This window comes from Leptosomus discolor, chromosome 1 (genome assembly GCF_034619465.1).
Source record: "Leptosomus discolor isolate bLepDis1 chromosome 1, bLepDis1.hap2, whole genome shotgun sequence".
Taxonomy (NCBI): Eukaryota; Metazoa; Chordata; class Aves; order Leptosomiformes; family Leptosomidae; genus Leptosomus; species Leptosomus discolor.
The window spans coordinates 93,634,766-93,654,110 of record NC_141391.1 but is presented as its reverse complement, the minus strand read 5'-3'; the positions used below and the strand labels follow the sequence as shown (position 1 = coordinate 93,654,110).

At 36.6% G+C, this 19,345-nt stretch overlaps 1 protein-coding gene across 1 annotated transcript in view; it reads left to right on the top strand.

Annotated features, from left to right (window-relative positions):
* The window catches only part of CFAP47 (cilia and flagella associated protein 47), a 345,415-nt gene extending 326,462 nt beyond the window's left edge, over positions 1-18,953 (top strand). The window contains exons 63-64 of the mRNA XM_086482089.1: positions 8,029-8,197; positions 18,732-18,953. Coding sequence (XP_086338215.1) covers positions 8,029-8,197; positions 18,732-18,953 — 391 coding nt within the window. The remainder of the gene's footprint in view (positions 1-8,028; positions 8,198-18,731) is intronic.
* The last annotated feature ends 392 nt before the right edge of the window (positions 18,954-19,345 follow it).

Here is a 19,345-nt window from a genome sequence, read left to right as displayed (position 1 = left end):
ATGGACAGTTGTTCCAGCTTTTAAATGGCTTTCGGTGATGATAATTACTGAGGACTCTGAAAAAGGCTCCTATTACAATGTTCAAGTTGCTGTTTCAGGAACAAAAGCAAAGCAATTGCTCTGGCAATACTGTAATCTCCTGGTAGGTGTTTGATAGTAGTGAAGAGACCTAATGTTCTCCAGAAAGGTGTTATAAAACCTGAATCATTATAGTTATATAAAGAAGGAGGCATGGTGGAAGACACATTCTTTTTTCCCTTAAACAAATTGCAACTTTATTTTACATAACAAGGGTTCCCCCCCTACATTTAAAATACAAAATTCAATGCTTTCATTTACTGAGTAATCTCTGTGTTGTAAATAGTGCCAACAACTGCTCTGTAAGTTTTATGTTGCTTTATTTCATCTTTGGTTTGCTTAGGAGATTCTGTTGGTAGAGATTTTGTTGTAGAAACAGAACAGTCAGCCAACCAACATTTAGCATACTGGAACCACAGTTTAAAAGCAATTACACAAGAAACCCGTATATTACAGATGTAATTTAATGCTTGAATAACTCAAATGACTTAGATTAAAAATAAAACCATGAAATACTAAAATATGGATTAAAAGTTTCGATCGGGATATGGAGTGTCATCATATAGATCTTCCCCAAAGAAATTATCAGCCCTTTGGAGTTTTTCTTAAGTAAGCACTTAGCAGCACAATCCCATAGAGAATCAGTTCTGGTACTTAAAGAGAGGTGGAGTTTTTTTCACCTTGTGTATAGATACATTCTGTCTTCCTTTCTTATACTGAATAGTACCTCATGGCACTACTACTTGGAGAGTAAAAGCCGGGAAACCAAAGATGTATTTCTGAGTAACTGGCTAGAAAGGGACTTTACACCTGCATGTTTTTCTCCTTCTGCTACTTGCAGGACAGACTGGTTGCACAGCATCACTGAGAAGACCTGTACATCTTTTTGAGCTAGCAGGGTGCATAGTGATGCAACAAAAAATATTTGGGAAACACAAGCCCAAAAAAAGGCTCAGTATCTTAAGGACACATTAGAATTCTCATATATATATATACCACATTGAATACGAATCCTCAGTGATCCACAGAGCACCTTTGGTGACCACTACAAAGCTATGAGGTCAATGGTTTTAGCTTTCTTTTTCTTTAAAGTTACTGCAACTCAAACATGAACTTCTCCCTTTAATTCCACCCCTCCCCAGCAAGATCTTCACTGTGTACGAAGTATTTCAGACTGAATTAGTGATTTTCCAGTTTACCCTTAACTACATTTGATGTAGTTGCTTCAGGAACGATGAACAGTTACAAATGGGAACTGGTTGCTACGCTGTTCACAGTGATCTGCAATAATGAAAGCTCTGAGAGTCCATGCAAATATGTAATGCATTCTCTTTTAACATATTTAAAATTGACACACACGTGCCCCCAATGAGAAACAGCCTGATATCTGTTTCAGTAAGTAATGAAAGACACTGAGAATGCAGCCAAACAGTTTTGTTATAGGGAAAATAACTCAAATATTTTTAAAACAGTCTCCACCTAGGACAGTTGTGATATATGAGTAGTCTAATATTTTACTTTCAGCTTTAAGAATTCAAAAGGGACATATTGTTGAATGATTTCTTGTAATGGCATTAGGGTTGTTAGAGTTGAATCGGCAGATTTCACTTATTAAATAAGAAATATCTGCCACTTTGACATTCGTAGATGACCTTTTTTGGGTTTTGTCATAAACGTGGGTTTAATTCAACACCACCTGAAATTGGCAACATTTCCATTGAGGTGACTGGCTTTGATACAAGCCTCTAATGTTCGTGTTAACATTAATGTTTGTTTTAATGTGAAGTGCATTACTGAATGCCAATGGTTTACAGAATGAAAGCAGTATTAACCAAAAAGAATAGATAAAATATTATCCTTGGAAATAAAAATTATAGAAACTTGTTTGATATCCAGCTCAAGTTATTGGTCCATTATTTTATTCTGTAATTGAAACAGAGAATAAAAATTTCAAAAGTGGTGCTTTGCTTAAGAAAACTAATCCTTTCTATATTTGTTTTACTGAAAATATCTTAATGTATTTTTAATCAATTATGTTTTGGGATCAGAACATTTATTTTAATACAGAACTGGTTTTTGGAGAGTATTTACTACTATATATTCCAGTAGGGAGGTATTTTGACAGCTGGATTTATTTCTTCACACTAAGATACTGATATCCAGCTACAGCAGAATGTTATCTTACCTGTTTTCTCATTCAGATGCCTCAGTAACCAACATGAAACGTGGATACATACATATGAACACCATGTTCACTAGGAGTTTTTTTATAAATGACATTACTTTTGAACATTTAGTCAAGGTGGGGGATAATTTTCCCCTGTTCATTCTATCTTCGTGTTTCTCAGAACGTCCTTTCACCAATTATAGCTTTCCCTGTACCTGTTAGTGATTGTTTTAATCACATATTGCTTCCCATATGCAGTAAAATTTTATCCATCCTTCCACCACAACTTCTCATTCCAACCCTGTGTTTGTCACAAACAGGGTATTTTTTACATTGAGGCAAGTTTTCAGATTAACTCAAACTATGCTTCAGAAAAACCTGCTTAGTCAGCGCCTGATATCTCAAAAGCAAACAGTGTGGTAACATGGAGTGGTATCTGTAAAGTTGAAGGCTCCACCCAATTATGTAAAGAGAGCTAGAATAAAGAGAGAACAAAAACAGGTGGTCTGGGGAGATGAGAAGAATGATGAAATTAGGCTTTAAAATGACTGCATGTGCAGACTTAGTTATCTTAAACTACTTTTCGTATTTTGAACACCACTGTGGATATTTTCCTAATTTCTTCTATACACATTTCCTAGTGCATAGAATAAATGTTCAATTAAAACCATTTCTTGATCACACAAAATTAGTTTTAATGCTGTCTGAAGAATAGTGAGAGACCCATTTTTTTTTTTTTCTGTACCCTCCCTAATTGTGAAGGGGAAAACAAAAAAATGTTTACAGTTACAACTTTGAAAAATATTTCTATTTCACTCTAATTACTGCTGTATTTCATTAGCATCACCACGAGCCAGAATTATGTATGCTGCAAGAAAATTGATTTGTTAAGTTCTCAGCACACACCCCCTCTCCCTCACCCTCTCTCACACGTTGCTGTGCATGTCACAGGCCTGGATTTCTGTGCCAATCTCTCTGTTACCGGTTCTGCAAAATTCTACCATTGATCTAAAGATGTAATTAGAATACTTTATCTTAACATGTCCCACATAGTGGCAGCTGCAAAGAACAAATGTTGTCTTAGCTCCATTTTTTGAAGTCTGAATAGAGGCTAGTGGAAAATATTGATAATGATATATGTGTGGCCTTCCAAAAAGGTATAATAATCCTTCCTAATCATACAATACCTGACATGTCACACATTTAGCCAGGAGCTGGATCTAGCTGTGTCATCTGGACTGCTTTTAGCAGGAAAAGTCAGTTTACCAATCTGCAAATATAGCACCCCTGGGTAGAACAGGAATGAGGCATAACTCTTACCATTTTTTGAGGATAAAAACCCTAGCCCCTGCTTTGATCACACAAAAGTGATGTAATAGTTGGTAAAGCATTCCCTGACAGCCATTTGTCATGCAGTGTTTCTTCATATTTTTTGAAAGTCCTTCAATCCTGAAGCAGTCTTTCCAAAGCTGTAGAATGATAATTGGAGTTAACCACTTTCTCATGTCCAGAGTTCATGGTTTAGAGTGAACTCATTAAACCAGAGTTTGTTCTGGTATGAAACATAACCAATTTTGATAAATAATGATTTCCTAAATTTTTTTCCATTGACATTTTTTGGTTGAAAAGAAATTATCTAAATCATACCAACTATCGCTATTACTTTTACAGAATTTGAAAATTGCATACAGTTAATCAGAACTTCATTGCGTAATAACAGAAATTTCTTGTGTCATCCAACGGATGTGTTCACTACAAATTACAAGAAGTTTAGTTACGATTAACTGGTTTTGGATGTGCATTGCAATGTTTTAAAACTGTACCCTTTACTTGCTTAAGCAGCTACGTACTTTACAGATTAAGATGTTTTGTTATTATTCTTTTATTGAAAAAAGTACATTTGATCAAAATCACTATGCCTTGTTTTTTACGTATAGTTTGCAAAATGCTGAGTTTTGTAAAGGAATGCATTTCTACAGGAATAATTCAGTGCTTCACAAGTTTGAGGAAGAGAGGAGCTACCATTAAAACTATTTTGATATTTAATTTAATAAAGGCTTATATTTTCAGATTTCCTGAGTATTTTGTAAGTTTTGCAGTGAGATCTCTATGGGAATATAAATTTTAAGGTTTTCTTTAATTGAAGACATAAGGTGTTATTCTTTTTTAGTTTACTACTTTGTAAATTATCTAACATGAGAACACTGATGAGCACAGACTGATATTTAAGAACAAGATTAAAGGAGTAATTATAAATATGCCTACTAGCTCAATTTCCACTCTTGCTGGTTGCCATGATTTCATTGTCCAATTATTATTTAAATTCAAACTAGTATTTACTCCTGTTCATTATTTGAGTAAAAGCAGAGTTCATATTGTCTGATAGCAATACCAAACCATTATGACAGGAGTTATGGAAACATGCAGTAGGAAAATACATTTGCTTTCTCTGGTTTATATATCCTTTGCCCTTATGTTTACTAATTTATTTGTGCTTGGTCTGTATGTGTTTTCAAAACTCTGGACATCGTTAAACATTATCAAGTATGTTAGTATCTGCCAGCCTTGAGTTAAACAAAAGCCTTCTTGAGAAAATATAGACTGCCTCATCACTGTCCTTCATGGCTGAGAAATGACAAGCCAAACATTGACTCTGGAGCTGTTTTACCTGAAGAAGTAATCAAAAAGGAGGAATTAATTTTTAATCATTTTAAAACACATAATTAGTAATTTTTAATTATACACTAAATATACAGACACTGAAAACAATACTGTCTGAAATTCAGGCACTATTCTGGCAATCTTATCTCCAGTCTTCACTGTAGTATAGAAGATGAGAATGAGAAAGCAATATACTTATACTAGTGAGCTAGCTAGGGTGCCAGACCATCTTCCTGATGTGAATATCAGCGAAAACACTGTTAATTTTTTTCTTGAGAGGCCATCTTTAGATATATTTTAAAACAAAAATTTATGATTTATCAGCACTATAGGCACCGTTCCTGTTTCTGATTGTGTGTAAGTTTTTAATTGCGAGATCTTGTACTGTCAGCCATATCTCAGAATCCCTCCTGGCCTATTATATTATGGCTAAACATTTAATTTGCTGAAATTCCAATTTTCCCTATTTGGACATAGCTTCCATTTCAAGGACCATTTTGCACCCAGTAACTGACTTGACTCTTTTTTTTTAAAACTGCCAGGCTTTGGGGAGGAAAGGGGAAGGGAAAGAAACGGGGAGGTTTTAGATGTGACTGTATGTGTTCATGTAATTATGTATGTGTGTATGTGTATATATATTTTACTCAACACAGAAAAAATTTATAGCTGCCTCTAGTACTTTGTGCCAATGCTATCAAGAAGCATGCAGATTTTCTTTAAAGCTTTTTTATTAGTTTTTCTCCATTTTTCTTTGTGAAAGTTAAAATCTGACAAGGTTGATGCAATAAGATTTTTTTCTCTGACTTGGCAAATATCTTTTGTGCACAATTATAGATCAGTTTTGTGGCAGTTTCATTTTAAACTGTCTGGTCCCTCTGTTAGGACAAAAATTATAGGTTTTTCTCCTGTGTGTTTTCTGTTTTGAGGAATTATTTATGGTCTCTGAAAAAAATCTACTGTTGCATCATACCCTGCTAAAATGCAATTTCTGCAGGATGAAGTCTTTATTTTCTTGTGTCTTCTGTGCATGCAGCCTGTCCCATCTCCATTAGCATTTCATCATGGCATACGTAGTCCAATCACACTCTTGTATGTCTTACGAAGACACAAAGTGCTTATTAGGAGTTGTCATCTCTAACTACTTATCAGAAAAAAAGGCTGAACATGGCAGATAGATAAAGTGCTGCCTTAAAATGTTCCTAAATCTAGTCTATAGAGCAACGATGTTGGCAATGAAGACCTGTGTTCAGGTCTGTATTTCCAGAACCAGGTTTTGAATATTCATCCCAGATGTTTTTGATGAGTGCTGTGCTCTGCTACTCAGTCCGAAAGGCATCACTTGTTTTTCATCCTGTGCCTGCCCTTTGTGTGTAGTAAAGTATGCTTTAGGTGTTCACACCTGAGCAGTCCCCGTGGGAAACATGGATGTGAAATTCAAGGCCTAAATGGCACGTGGATTGGAACTCAGGCTGTAGCAGGGCTAGTGCTTATGGCCCAGAGCTATAAACTCAGTTGCACAACTTTAGGCACCACGAAAAGAGATTGTCAGCATAAGTTTGATATCAGAAGACTTGAAATCTAGTTTCAGACGTTCAGTAGTTTTGCCCACCTAAAGGAAAAGCTAGGCTAAATCTGCTAGTGCACCCAAGTCCAGTGGCATTGTTAAATATCAGTTGTGGGTTTTTTTTTGAGGAGGCAGAAGCTTTTTTGGTTTGTTTTATGCACTCACACTATTTGTTTCTACAAACTACAGTGTGACCCTTTTTTCATGAGAGCATTTTGAATTTAGGGAAACCTTTCGTGAGAACATATTCCAAAGGACAGCTATTTTTAAATAAGATGACCCAGCGTGCAACCCATGGAATGGCACTTGCCCAGGAAATGTGGGACATTTCTGTAGAGATATGAATTGTCATAAAATATTAAATTTCACTTCTTTTGAGTTTTTTCTTTGAAAAGTTGTGTTGTTTCTGGTGTGACAATCCATGAATAAACAGATTTGAACAGCTTTTCGAGATGCTGTTAGTTTTTCATTCTTCAAGTTTTATCAACTGAAAATGTGTTCCCTCCAAGCATGCATGATACTTGCTTTGCTGTACTGAGGCAGGGTGTTGTGGATTATTTTTTGACCATGCCGTTGTATTTCTAGTTTCAATTTCTTTTGTTCTTTTTCTGTCCAGGCAGTAATAGAGTTGTCTTCAGCAACACATATGAAGACTAATAGGAGAATGCCTGACTGGAAAATAGAAAAATGTCTATAGTTTTCGTACTGAGAAAGTTTATGGCAAGGAGTCCCTGAAGAACTGTGATAGACAGGCTTCAGCTTGCGATTGGCCCAAGATTGTTTGGTAGTCCTCAGCCACCGTCTGTATCAGAAATTAGACATTTTCTTTGGGTGCAACAGTACTGCCATGAAACTAGCAATTAGACAAGATCTGCAGTGCCTGTGACAGAAATTCTCTGAGATAAAAGTCATACAATAATATCGGTAGAGGAGCCTAATTATTATTATTGCAATACCTCATAGTGTTTAGTTTATGGGATACGAAAAATGTTGAAAACAGTGATAGAAGATTATTATTTTCCATATGTTCATTTCAAGGCTTTCAGAACTCCCTCTCAATCTAGTAACACTCCACCAGATTGCAAATTCAGTTCTAGTCATAAAACTTAATAAAATGCGTGCCTTGTCAGTTTTACTTGATTAGAGATTGGAAAAGTGAGGGTCTTTTAATAGGAAAAGTGGATTTTCACTCTGACATGGAATTTGTTTCTATCACTATTATTATATCTTTACAGGGCAGATGATTCTTTTCTTTTTAGTGGCAAATGCTATCATTATTCTGTAGTTGTTATAATTGTAACAGCATGTAAGAATGTTTGAAATGGAAGACCAGTATGCAGGTCCCTGTGTATAAAGATTATATATATTTATAAATAAATGTAAATAATTACTACAGAATATTTATTCTGTATGTAAGTATGCTATTAATATCCCATATGCATTCCATGGGCTGCCAAGTTTCCTGAATCATGCCGTATGGTAGCCTAAATGTTAGATTGTGGATAAATTGCATTAAGATACCATAAAAGCCTCAGTAGCCTCCTGTGGTTTTCTGTAGGTACCCAGAGCCATTCACTGCGCACTTCCTGGCGGGCAGCGATCCTGAGTTCCTTGTGCTACCACAAGCTGGAGAACTTCTTCCAGCAGGCACTGTGGGAACCCATATAACTGTGGGATTCAAGCCAAGGATGTATGGCAAGAAGCACACAGCAACGCTTGTAATTCAGGTAGGCCTTCCTGAATGCAATACACAAATACACCTTCATGAGTGGAAGGAAAAATAAGGAAATCTTATCCAAAAAAGCAGCATTGAAACACACAAATGCATGTAGTGTGATTATTTTCCTACTCTTCACAGTGGACAAGAATGAATTTTGAAAATTACCTCATGACAAGCTGGAAATACATATTATATTTTAATTTCTGTGTTATCCCTTTGCCATCATCACCAGAGACAGATACTTATCTTGATCCGTTTGCCCAAACTCCATTAAATGACTTTTCACAGAGAATCAAAATAATCACATTAAGAACTGGTGGAGAAGATATGAGTAATTGAATATGTGAAGCCTAGTTTATTGATTTTTCTTGTATTATACCTCCTAGGATCAAAGGCATTAGAAGCTAGATACTAAACTGTAGAAGGCAGTATTTCAGAACACAAAGCCAGGAATAACTTTTTTAAAACAAACTTCAAAATAATAAAAAAAAAGAATTAGTAGCCAAGTAGCTTCTGTAAGTCTGAAGGTCAAGAAACATTTGAAGACCTTTATTTCTTCATTATCAACATTTATTCCTTCAGTACTAAACATGTTCTTATTACTGCAGGAATTAATTTTTAAGTTTTAAGTTATTCTTTAAAAGGAAACTGTTTGTCAAAAACATATAGTAGCAGCAAACACACCAAACTCCCTACAAATCATGGTTTACACTTTAAATCTCTTCAGTGCATGCTGCCAATGTTTTCAAGCTACTGTATTAGAAGTGAAACAGCAATATTTATTTACAAAATTAGATGGTCGGTCAAAACAAAGTTGATAAAAGGATGCATGGCAAATGACTATAGTGTTTTATCTCTCTGAGTGCAACAGTGAATAAAAAATTCAGATCCTGGAGAAACAAGAAGGCCCTTTAATCCCTTCTACTTGTTTTCTTTCACCATATTAGACATTTGATTAATTTAGTCTTTTTACATAAACAAGAGTGATGCTTATCGCTCTTCCATTTGAAAAAGAAAACTGACTGAATTTATTCTATATTCTTTTACATTTACATAAAGCTATACGACTCCTCTACAGAGCTCAGAATCTTCTAATGATGTTCTGGAGCTGAACTCCTGTTTTTAGGCATGACATGTGTAAATGTACTAGCCATGTTTGTCTTTGGCTTAACTTCCGTCACTAACAAAAAGCTTTAACATAATAAGTTTGTCTGGAACGGGATAAACATGATGGTAAAAGATTATTATTAGCTTTCTAAGAACTCAGTCTGTAATCCAAAATTTCCTTTTAGGAATTTATCAGTACAGAGGGGTTTTGACTAATTGGATTTTTAATCTACATCGACTCACACCTCCATCTCTGATTAGGTCTAGGTAGACAGCTCTTTACATCTGCACCTTTGGTACTGTGTGTGGGTGTAGGAAGTCATCATACATACTGTATATACATATCAGATCACATCTTGTCCTATCCCTGCATGTTCAAAAATACATTGAGGACTATTAATGCTTGTAAACACAATTTGGAATGATATTATACCATCACCATATGTTAGGGATATTTCTAATATTCATACTCTATTTGAATATTAAGTTGTTTCAGTAATGTTTTGATGAGGCTTGTGTTCTCTTTGCCTTTGTGGATAGTCCTTTTGTGTACATCGGACTTCCTCCTTTCCTCTCCACACAAGCTTTCATTCCTGTAGCTCTAATGTAAGCCAGAGCATCTGCAGCTGTGTGTAATTCTGCTGCTGCACTATCCACGTTGACCTGAAATAAGACTTGATGACACGTTGAGAATACCAGATACCCATTTCTGCTGTTCCTGTTAGTTGAAATAATTTTCATTAGTGACCTGAGGGAGACAAATTTAGTTAGGTGGCAAAACCAGTATTAAATCACTCTTACTTGGGGAATAATAATTGAGGTGATGAAACACAATTAAAGTTGGACCTAACACTGAAGAACCTCTCTTGCACATATCATTTCCAGCCAATATAGTGGCTGAGGCTTTGGGCTATTTTTAGAAACAGTGAGGGAATTTCTTTTCTTTTACTGTGTCATCTCCTCTTATGCTGCTGTAGTAAATGACTCCAGCACTCTTGCTGTAAAATTTCCCTTGCATTTCTGAGGGTGAATTCATAGTCCTAACACTAACGTATTTTTATTATTAAATTCTGTGAATCTTGAGAAATAGAACTGTCTTTTTTGTGTTCTTCAAAGACCAGTGATAATTAGGCTGTAAAGCAGCAGAGATGACAGTGTAAATTCTCTGTTATACATTGGTCATTACAATTGTGTTGTAAAGCAAAATGGGAGGTTAGGATTATGGAGAAAGATCCTACAGCTATCTTTTTCTCATTTGTTGTAAACTTTAAACCTAAATTTTGCACATGCAAGTTTTTTTTGTTTAGCTGACCTGCTGAGAACCCTGTCCTGAGGAGTTAATTCCCATTAAGAGATTACAACTTGTCTTTACAAGAATTTAGTGTGTACATTTTATTAACTGAATGTATACATATAATTGAAATAATGTAGCCTAATTTATATTTTCTGCACACAAATCAGGTACTTTGTAGAATATTTTGTGGATTCTTTAAGACTTCAGTATTCATGAATACTTACTGTGGATTTTATTAATGGCAGAAAACCTTAATTACTTTGCTGGAGCAATTAAATGTTCTTTAACCATCATTAAAACTTCTGTTCTCAGTCAACTGCATATCAAAACAATTGAAGTTAGGCAATTATTTGAATAGCTGTTAGGAATCAATTTTGTAAAAGTGACATAGAAAATTACTTGAAAAATTTCAGTAGATCAAGGAATGAAATATAATAAAAAGCCAGCAAAGAAAATAGTCATGCTTGTTTCTGTCGCTGTGAAAGAGAACATCATAATCTAGTTGAGCTAAAAGTAAGAAACAGTGACATGGTGCCTGAATAGCGTTTTTAAATAGGTATCATTCTATAATCAATCTTCCACATTTATAATCGCCTTCATAAATCACAGAATCACACAGAATGTTAGGGGTTGGAAGGGACCTCAAAAGATCATCTAGTTCAACCCCCCTGCCAGAGCAGGATCACCTAGAGTAGGTCACAGAGGATCTCATCTAGCCGGGTTTTGAATGTCTCCAGAGAAGGAGACTCCGCAACCTCTCTGGACAGCCTGTTCCAGGGCTCTGTCACCCTCACAGTGAAAAAGTTTTTCCTTACGTTAATGTGGAACCTCCTGTGCTCCAGCTTGCACCTGTAGCCCCTTGTCCTGTCACTGGCCATCACCAAGAAAAGCCCAGCTCCATCCTCCTGACACTTGCCCTTTACGTATTTATTGACTTTGATGAGGTCACCCCTCAGTCTCCTCTTCTCCAAGCTAAAGACACCCAGCTCCCTCAGCCTTTCATCAGAAGGGAGGTGTTCCACCCCCTTAATCATCTCTGTGGCTCTGTGCTGGACTATTTCAATCCATTCCCTGTCCTTCTTGAACTGAGGGGCCCAGAACTGGACACAATATTCCAGATGGGGTCTCATCAGGACAGAGTAGAGGGGGAGGAGAACCCCTCTCCACCTACTGACCACAGCCCTTCTAACACACCCCAGGATGCCATTGGCCTTCTTGGCCATGAGGGCACAGGGCTGATGGTCATCCTGCTGTCCAACAGGACCTCCAGGTCCCTTCCGCCTGTGTTACTCTCTAACAGCGCAGTTCTAACTGAAAAAAATAAATATATTGCCATTAATGACAAATTAGTGAAGAGAGCATGCTCCTTAGATAAGCTATAAAGTGCTGCGAGGCAAAAAAAGGACTTCCTCAGCTGCACTGATATCTCGGAGCTAGGCTGGGATGGGCTGGTAAAGCTGAACAGAAAACCAACAGAGCTTAGGGACTGTGAGATGCAACTGGGGGATGCTCTGTGAAGGCTTCTTGGGGCAGGAATCACTGCCAGGCACAAGGCGGAGCAGCCAGGAGGCTGGCAAATCCTTGGAAAAGGGTGTGTTTAAGTTGGTTTACAGTTAATTTCTTGCACGGTACTGAACTCAGCTAGAGACCTGAACAACTACTTTGTAATTCGTGGGTGAGACTTCAGAGATATTCTAAAGCAGAAGGCACACAAGATAAGTCTTAAATGATAAAATAGATGTCAGAGTGAACCAGATTGCAGGTAACATTATCAAGCCCTCCAGAAGTCAGGCTTGTGCACCTTTATTACTGAATAATCACTAACTTAGCCTATGGAAGATAGCATATCAAAACCATTTGTCATGCTGTTCTGGAAATAAATGATGCAGTGTGCAAGCCACAGTACCCAGGTGTGGCTTCTCTAAGCTTGTCTATGCAAACTTGCATATCTTAGCAGCAAATAGTACTATTACATATTCAGTAGCTTAGTGACAATACGTTCTGCCTTTTTCCTGGTAGATTTGTTAATTACCATAGTTTAATAATATTCTGAATTGTATCTCTTAAATAGAATGAGCAAGAAAAAAATGTAACAAAGTTAACAGGATAATTTAAATAGTTTCGCATTAAGACAGACATCCCCTGTGTCCCTCACCACTGGTTGATTGATGTTGACCTGAGTTTAATGATTAAAAGCAGAGATCCAGAAAGTTCATTACAGGCAGTGAATGTAGCACACTCCATAATTAGCAACACCGGTTTTTGAGTGCAGATCAACACTCAAAATTTTTGATTCACAGGTGTGAGGACAGGTTACTTTGCTTATTAAGACTATAATTCTCATAATGACAAAAGATTATAACAATATGGGAACCATTTCTGTGTGAGGGTATTCAGACCAGTGCCAGTCCTGAAGGAATGGTTGGTATTGATTGTGTTATATCTAAGCAATGCTGTGAAACATCTAATATTTGAACTGCAGGAGTCAATTAAGCCACCTTTAATTCTATCTGGAAATGTTCCCCTAAGCTAAGAAAATGATTGTTAGCCATCTTCATTAAAAATTGCTCAGAGCCTGACTGGGCATTGGTCTGCTCGTGCGAGCTGGTGAGTGACTGTTTTTTGCAGCAGTTGTTTTTTGTGGTTTGTTGGTGGGTTTTGTTGTTGTTGTTTTCCTCTTTCCTTCACTTATTAAACTGTCTTTATCTTGATCCATGAGTTTTCTTGCCTTTACCCTTCCTTTCCACAGTTCATAGTAAGGTTTGGTTTAATTTCATTCTGTATACAGTGATCATAATTGGTCATCTTTCCTCATAACCACTGCCGTATAAATTAAGGATCAGGGAATATTGGACGATCTGTAATTTCCTGTGTTTTAACTTACTTGGAAGTCTTGCAAATTTTATTAGGACTTTTCTGAGTTAACACTGTTTGGAATACCATTTACCTTAAAATTCCTGATACTTGCTCCTGACATTTAACACCATCCTAACATAGATTTATCTGGCAATTAATTAGCATGTAACTCAGTAGCACTTCCAGCCTACAGTGAATACACATGGATGATCTGTGTTCTGCAAATTAATTCTATGAATCATGAGCCATCTGTAAGACTAGGTTGAATATCAAAAAGTATACTTTTATATAAATTATTTGCGGACTGTTACCAGTATTTGCTGAATAAATTACTTCATGAACATTACTCAATCAGTGTCACAGTCCACTTGGTGGACTCGTGATGGTTCGTTTTCTGTGGTCTCAAAGTGCAAAATTAAGGTGACCATGCCAAAGGGGTTCACTTCAATCAAACAGTGAAATTTTATTGTTTGCCCGTAAACCGGTGTGCGATAGGTAAAGAGGGTGAAAGGAAAGGGAAAAAGTAAAAGTGAAAAGAGGAAAGAGATCGATAGCTACCACCACAGGTCTAAGGCGTCCCTGTGGTCCCAAGTCCAGGCAGTGTCCTGCTGGTCCTAATGATTGTCTTGATCCTTGGTGGGAAAAGCTTCCAACGTTCGGTTGCTGAGAAGCCATCTTTTATGCCAAGTAACACACCTTGCTCCTCCTCTGTATCAGCTCCATCGATGCTGATCAGTCTTTGATGACATAAGTTATGCGGTCCACCTTATCAGCTCGGGCTTGTCCTGTACCAGAGAACAGCACATCACTCTTCATACCATGCAGCTTTCTGTCCTGGGGTGTTCGTACATGGCACTCTTCGTGCCATGCAGCTCTCTCTCCCGGGGTGTTCGTACCACATTCCATTCTTGGGATCAGCAACTGTGTCTCAGGCAGGCTGCTGCAGACTTACATCAAGATGTTAGCCTAACTTTTCCGGTACTTTTTTGTCCATGTGCCTGATGACAAGGTTGAGAAAATGCTGTTTTCCAGAGCGACTTACAGTCAGCCATCAAGATGGTTACATAACTTAGTTGAATAAGTTATGATGTGTAGTAAAAAGTGGCAACATGCATCTCATTTTTGAACTATTCAAAATATTCTTCAGAAAGATTTAGCTTTGCAGGTGGCCATTACTCCAAACAGGTGAGCCATATTATTGCTCTCTTAACACTTCAGCTGGATTATAGTCACCAGGAATGCTGAGGATTTGATAAGAGTCATTCATTTCAACAGGAAATCCTCCCTCAGACTGTCAAGGATATTCAGACTGTGGTCTGGTCTTCTTAAATTGCATGTGGAATAGGCCTGAAGATGCAGGGAGCCTGGGATTCTTAAATACCTATGTTTATATTAGATATAACTTCTTAACAGAAACTCTGTTTTATTGTGTTGTAGATTGTAATGGATTCAATAGCTTCATCTTTGGGCTTTGTTACTACCAGTGCTAGTATTAGAATTGTTCCATATTTGATATAATAAACTGCACTGCCTTAAACATAGGAAGAGGAAGAGTTCCTCTGATTTGTGAAATTTTGACCCACTTCTTAGGCAAGTAAATACAGCTTGTAAGTCAAATATTCTGTCATAATTATATGGTCATATATAGATTACCTTTGTCTCTTTCTCTCCTCTCCACCACTCCGGAAAAGTCTGAAACTTGATTTGTCCTTTCCTGTGGTGAAACATGTCTGACCGGGAAACCCAAAGCAGCAACTTCCAGGCACTTGCAGGGATTCTTGCTGCAGTTTTCATATTGGTTAGTATAGTTGTTGTAGTTAAGCTGTAGAGCCTTATCCTGAAGAAAATACTTATGGATTCAGCAACATTTGAAAACCTAGTATTTTACCCTTGGAAATCAAATGTTCTAGTAAAATAGACATTTGTGGGTGTCTAATGTTTTCTGAAAATTACTGAATATTAGGTTGTCTTGAAAAAATACTGAATTCTAGGTGGGTCTAGTGCTAAACAAAGCGCTAGCCCAAGTTATGTTGACAGTTACAGTAGCGCTTTTCCATTCGTGTAACACTTGTTTCCCCTTTAGCAGAAAATGGTGAACTAAAATAAGAGTCTGCCTTTCAGCAAATCAGTAAATAAATGCACCATTTTTTCACAATGACTGTGTCCAACTGTCTTGGATGACATTGCATGATTTACAATAGATGGACTATCATATTTCAAGATGGTAACTTAGGGCGGGGTTTTTTCATTGTTACCGCCTTTTTTTTTTTTTTTTCCCTAGCTTGATGGATGCTATTCTAAAAGGTTCATGTGATAATGCCCACAACAATTTCCCCATTTAACCCAATAAGTTTCCATCAGGAAGAGAGCGATCTCTCCTGTCACAGAATGGCATCTGATGCAGACTACAGCAGCAACAAATAGGTAGCTTTTTTCACCAAGCCAAGCCACAAACTTTTTTCTAAACAGAACGTACAATCTAGGATATTTGTATAGCAAAGAGGAAGTTAGCAAAAGGTTGTTACTACCCAGAGGGCTATATCAATTCTTTAATGCTGATGATAAATGAAGTTGAAAGGTGGCATAGCCTACCACTTTTTTTTAAAATCCCACTTCAAACACTTACTAACACTATAGACAGTAAAGTTACTGTCTTATAGTGTGGATTTCATGAACAGAAATGATTTTTTAGTAACTTGATACTCAGTTTAAATAATTGGCTGAAACACCTATCAGATCTTTTCTCTGACCTTGAAGTGATCTATGAGACTTGCACACAGTGAATATGATCCTGATGTTAACTTTTCTTTGGACTAAATTGTTCATCTAGTGCACTAAAAGAAAGATAAAGCATTTCATTTTGTACTGAAGTTAATAAAACAATCAGCTAACTTTGGAGCGATTTACTTTTCTTAAATGACAAGTTTATCTTTGGACATAAGATACTGATGTTGGTCCATGTCACACCTGCTTTTGCTGGATTTTATCTTTACAGTCAGTACAGTTACTAGATCATTTCACAGTATTAAATAAGGTTGAGAATAAAGATGAGTTAATCTGCCTGCTTTACACAGGAATAATATTCAATTTAAATTAGATTTTGATTTCAGCAGAATAGTAATGAAAGCTTAAAAATTATGCATGCATGGTGAAATATCTATTAAGATCTTATGCTTACTAATCTTATTTGAATAAGGCAATTCATTCAGAAGACACTATGTAAAATCAGTACTGCCAGTTTTAAAGTAGAGGTTTTAAAAATGGTTCTTTAAAAGTACAGTGCAAAAAAAAGTCACTTATTCTTTCAACATCAGAACAGAAGAGTATATATTCAGTTATAGATATCAGTGGTTAAAATCAGGTGTCTAACGAGAAGCACCGCAATTAGAGATTCATATGGTGATGATATTTAAGAGCTGTAAGTGTATGCAGCCTATATATGAAATAGTGTGAATGCTGTATAAGCACACAGCAGAGAGCGAAGCCTGTGTCAAAGGGTGTACAGTTCAGTGCTCTGAAACTTCTTCCTGTGGAATAGATGCAACATGAATACAAAACTGCTTGCAATGATATCTCTTAAATATACTTTAGCACTGACAGAGTAACAATTAGAACAACAGGAGGGAGCATATGAAAGATAACAAAGATAAGCATCATCAATGCAAACTTTTTTAGTGACAAATATAAAATTGATATTTAACAAAACTTAATACGGTCCAAGAGCCACTTTAACATCCTTTTTATTCTCTTCTGTATGTTGTTAGAATCATGGGATGACTGTAGAGAAAGTTCAAGATGGAGAAGGTTGACTGCTCTTCCCTATGGCCTTTCTAGTGCTGACTGTAATTAATTGACAGAATGTAATAGTAGCTTGACAAATATACACACCATACTTTGGAGATGGTCGATAGCATTTGTGCTATGTGAAAATTTGTCACAGTTGTTATGGATATTATTGCTCCTCTCTATAGGCCAAATCTGCTTTATGTACTGACATGCCCAGCAGCAAAGCAGAAGCAGAGCTCTCAAACTGCAATGAGCAAGTGGGCCACAAAGCCAGCCAAGTTGGAAGCTGAACTGTGAACTAAATGCTTGAGGGAAAAACTTATGAACTTTGAGGTTGACTGTTGCACTGATTTTCAGATCAATTGGAAGTATATGCAGCCCTTCTGACCTTTTGTTTCCTTGGATGAAAAGTATCTACAAATGGTTGTTCTGAGGATTAAGTCAGTTTTATGCAGGAAATTAATTACATAAATCACAGCGCTGTTGTAATGATAAATCTTTATGACATGAAGCAGGAGAGAAAGGTGATCCTACAAGCCAGGTCTCTCTAGGTCAATGCAGCATGATGCAAAAGCCTAGCACCACCATACCTGCTCCAGAACCACAAGCAGCACAGCTGTTTGATTGCAGCATTGTGCCAAATGTGGGAAGGCAGATCTTGGGAATTTAGAAATATCACTTATTTAACATGACTCCACTGTTTTGAGTCTGCAGTGTGTTCTCTGTACTATGTACATGCACTATGGTCTATGTTCTGTATAAAAAAAAACCTAATAATTTTTAGGAATAATTTTAATAGACCTACATCTTGCTCCATTTGTTAGTCAAACATAAAACCTGGGATGTCCAATGGCTGAGCGCAAAGGAATAGATGACAGTGCATGCCCAAAGTGGGCATGCAACAAATAGTCTTTGTACAAAGCTGGACATAACGACACATCATTTGAAATCTTTGGGGTTTGTCATATTTCTGTTGTTTGTTTGTGTTTGTTTTCCTTAAAGAATAGGAGAACAGAAAAAAAAAAAAAATGAATAGACTTCTTCCTTGATGTAATGTCAGGACAATGCTAAAGACTTGGAATAAATACCTGTTTTCAAGAATTAAAGTCATACAGTGTGAAAGAAAAAATGACTGAAAGATCTATGGTAGTTGCACATGACTTCTTAGCAAACAAAATGCTGCTTCATAATTACCTTTGAACAACATACTGAGTTATGGGGTTTACTAAATAAAAAAGGAATTTTAGATCAGCCAGGAAGCTAAATTTCTCATCTTTGTTATGCCTTGTCCTGAATAAAGTTAAATATGATTTCAGTTCTCTGTGTTCCAGCGTTGCAATTCTCATTCTGTGTTATTCCAGTACCTTACATGGAAAAGGATAAACATCTTTTGAAATCAATGTGGTATGATAAATCACTGTCAAATTTTCAAGATATTTGACCACTGTTTTTTTTGGTTTTGATTTTTTTTTTCTATGTCTCTGTTCATTATTTTCAGACACAATCAATGCAGTGGACATATGAAATCAATGGACTGCCTCCGCAGACCGTACCACCTACAAGGCCAGCAAAAGTCGTTTCTAGTAGCAGTTACATAAGAACAGCCACAGTTCGACAGCGCAATTTTTTACGTGAAAATCTGAAACTTACCACCACTGGAGTATCCTCGCCAATCAAGGGGGCACCATTGGTCCTGCGGAGAAAACAGAGAAAGTTATGATCAGTTAATTTTTTTGGTGGGGGAGGACTCTTTTGTCAAATAAATTCTGCAGATAAAAAGAGGATATGTTATTTATTTTTTTTTTTTTAAGCAGATGTGGTATGCATTGATTGTATGCTTTATATGGAAGATTCAGAGTGCCTTTAATATTCATATTTTTCTATGAGGGATTTTGGGTGCCTACCTAGCAGGTTTTATATATCATATAGATGTCAGCAAGTTCTAATGAGAAAAAACTTTGAGTTGAAAAAGTATACTTGAAAATTGGGGAATTCAGACTAATGGTTTGCTTTCTAAGGGATATTAGTTTAGTGAGACTTTAATAGGAAGCTTTAATGAATGTGCTGCATGATGTTCAACATATTACACCCATGCAAACCAAGCAAGTAAAA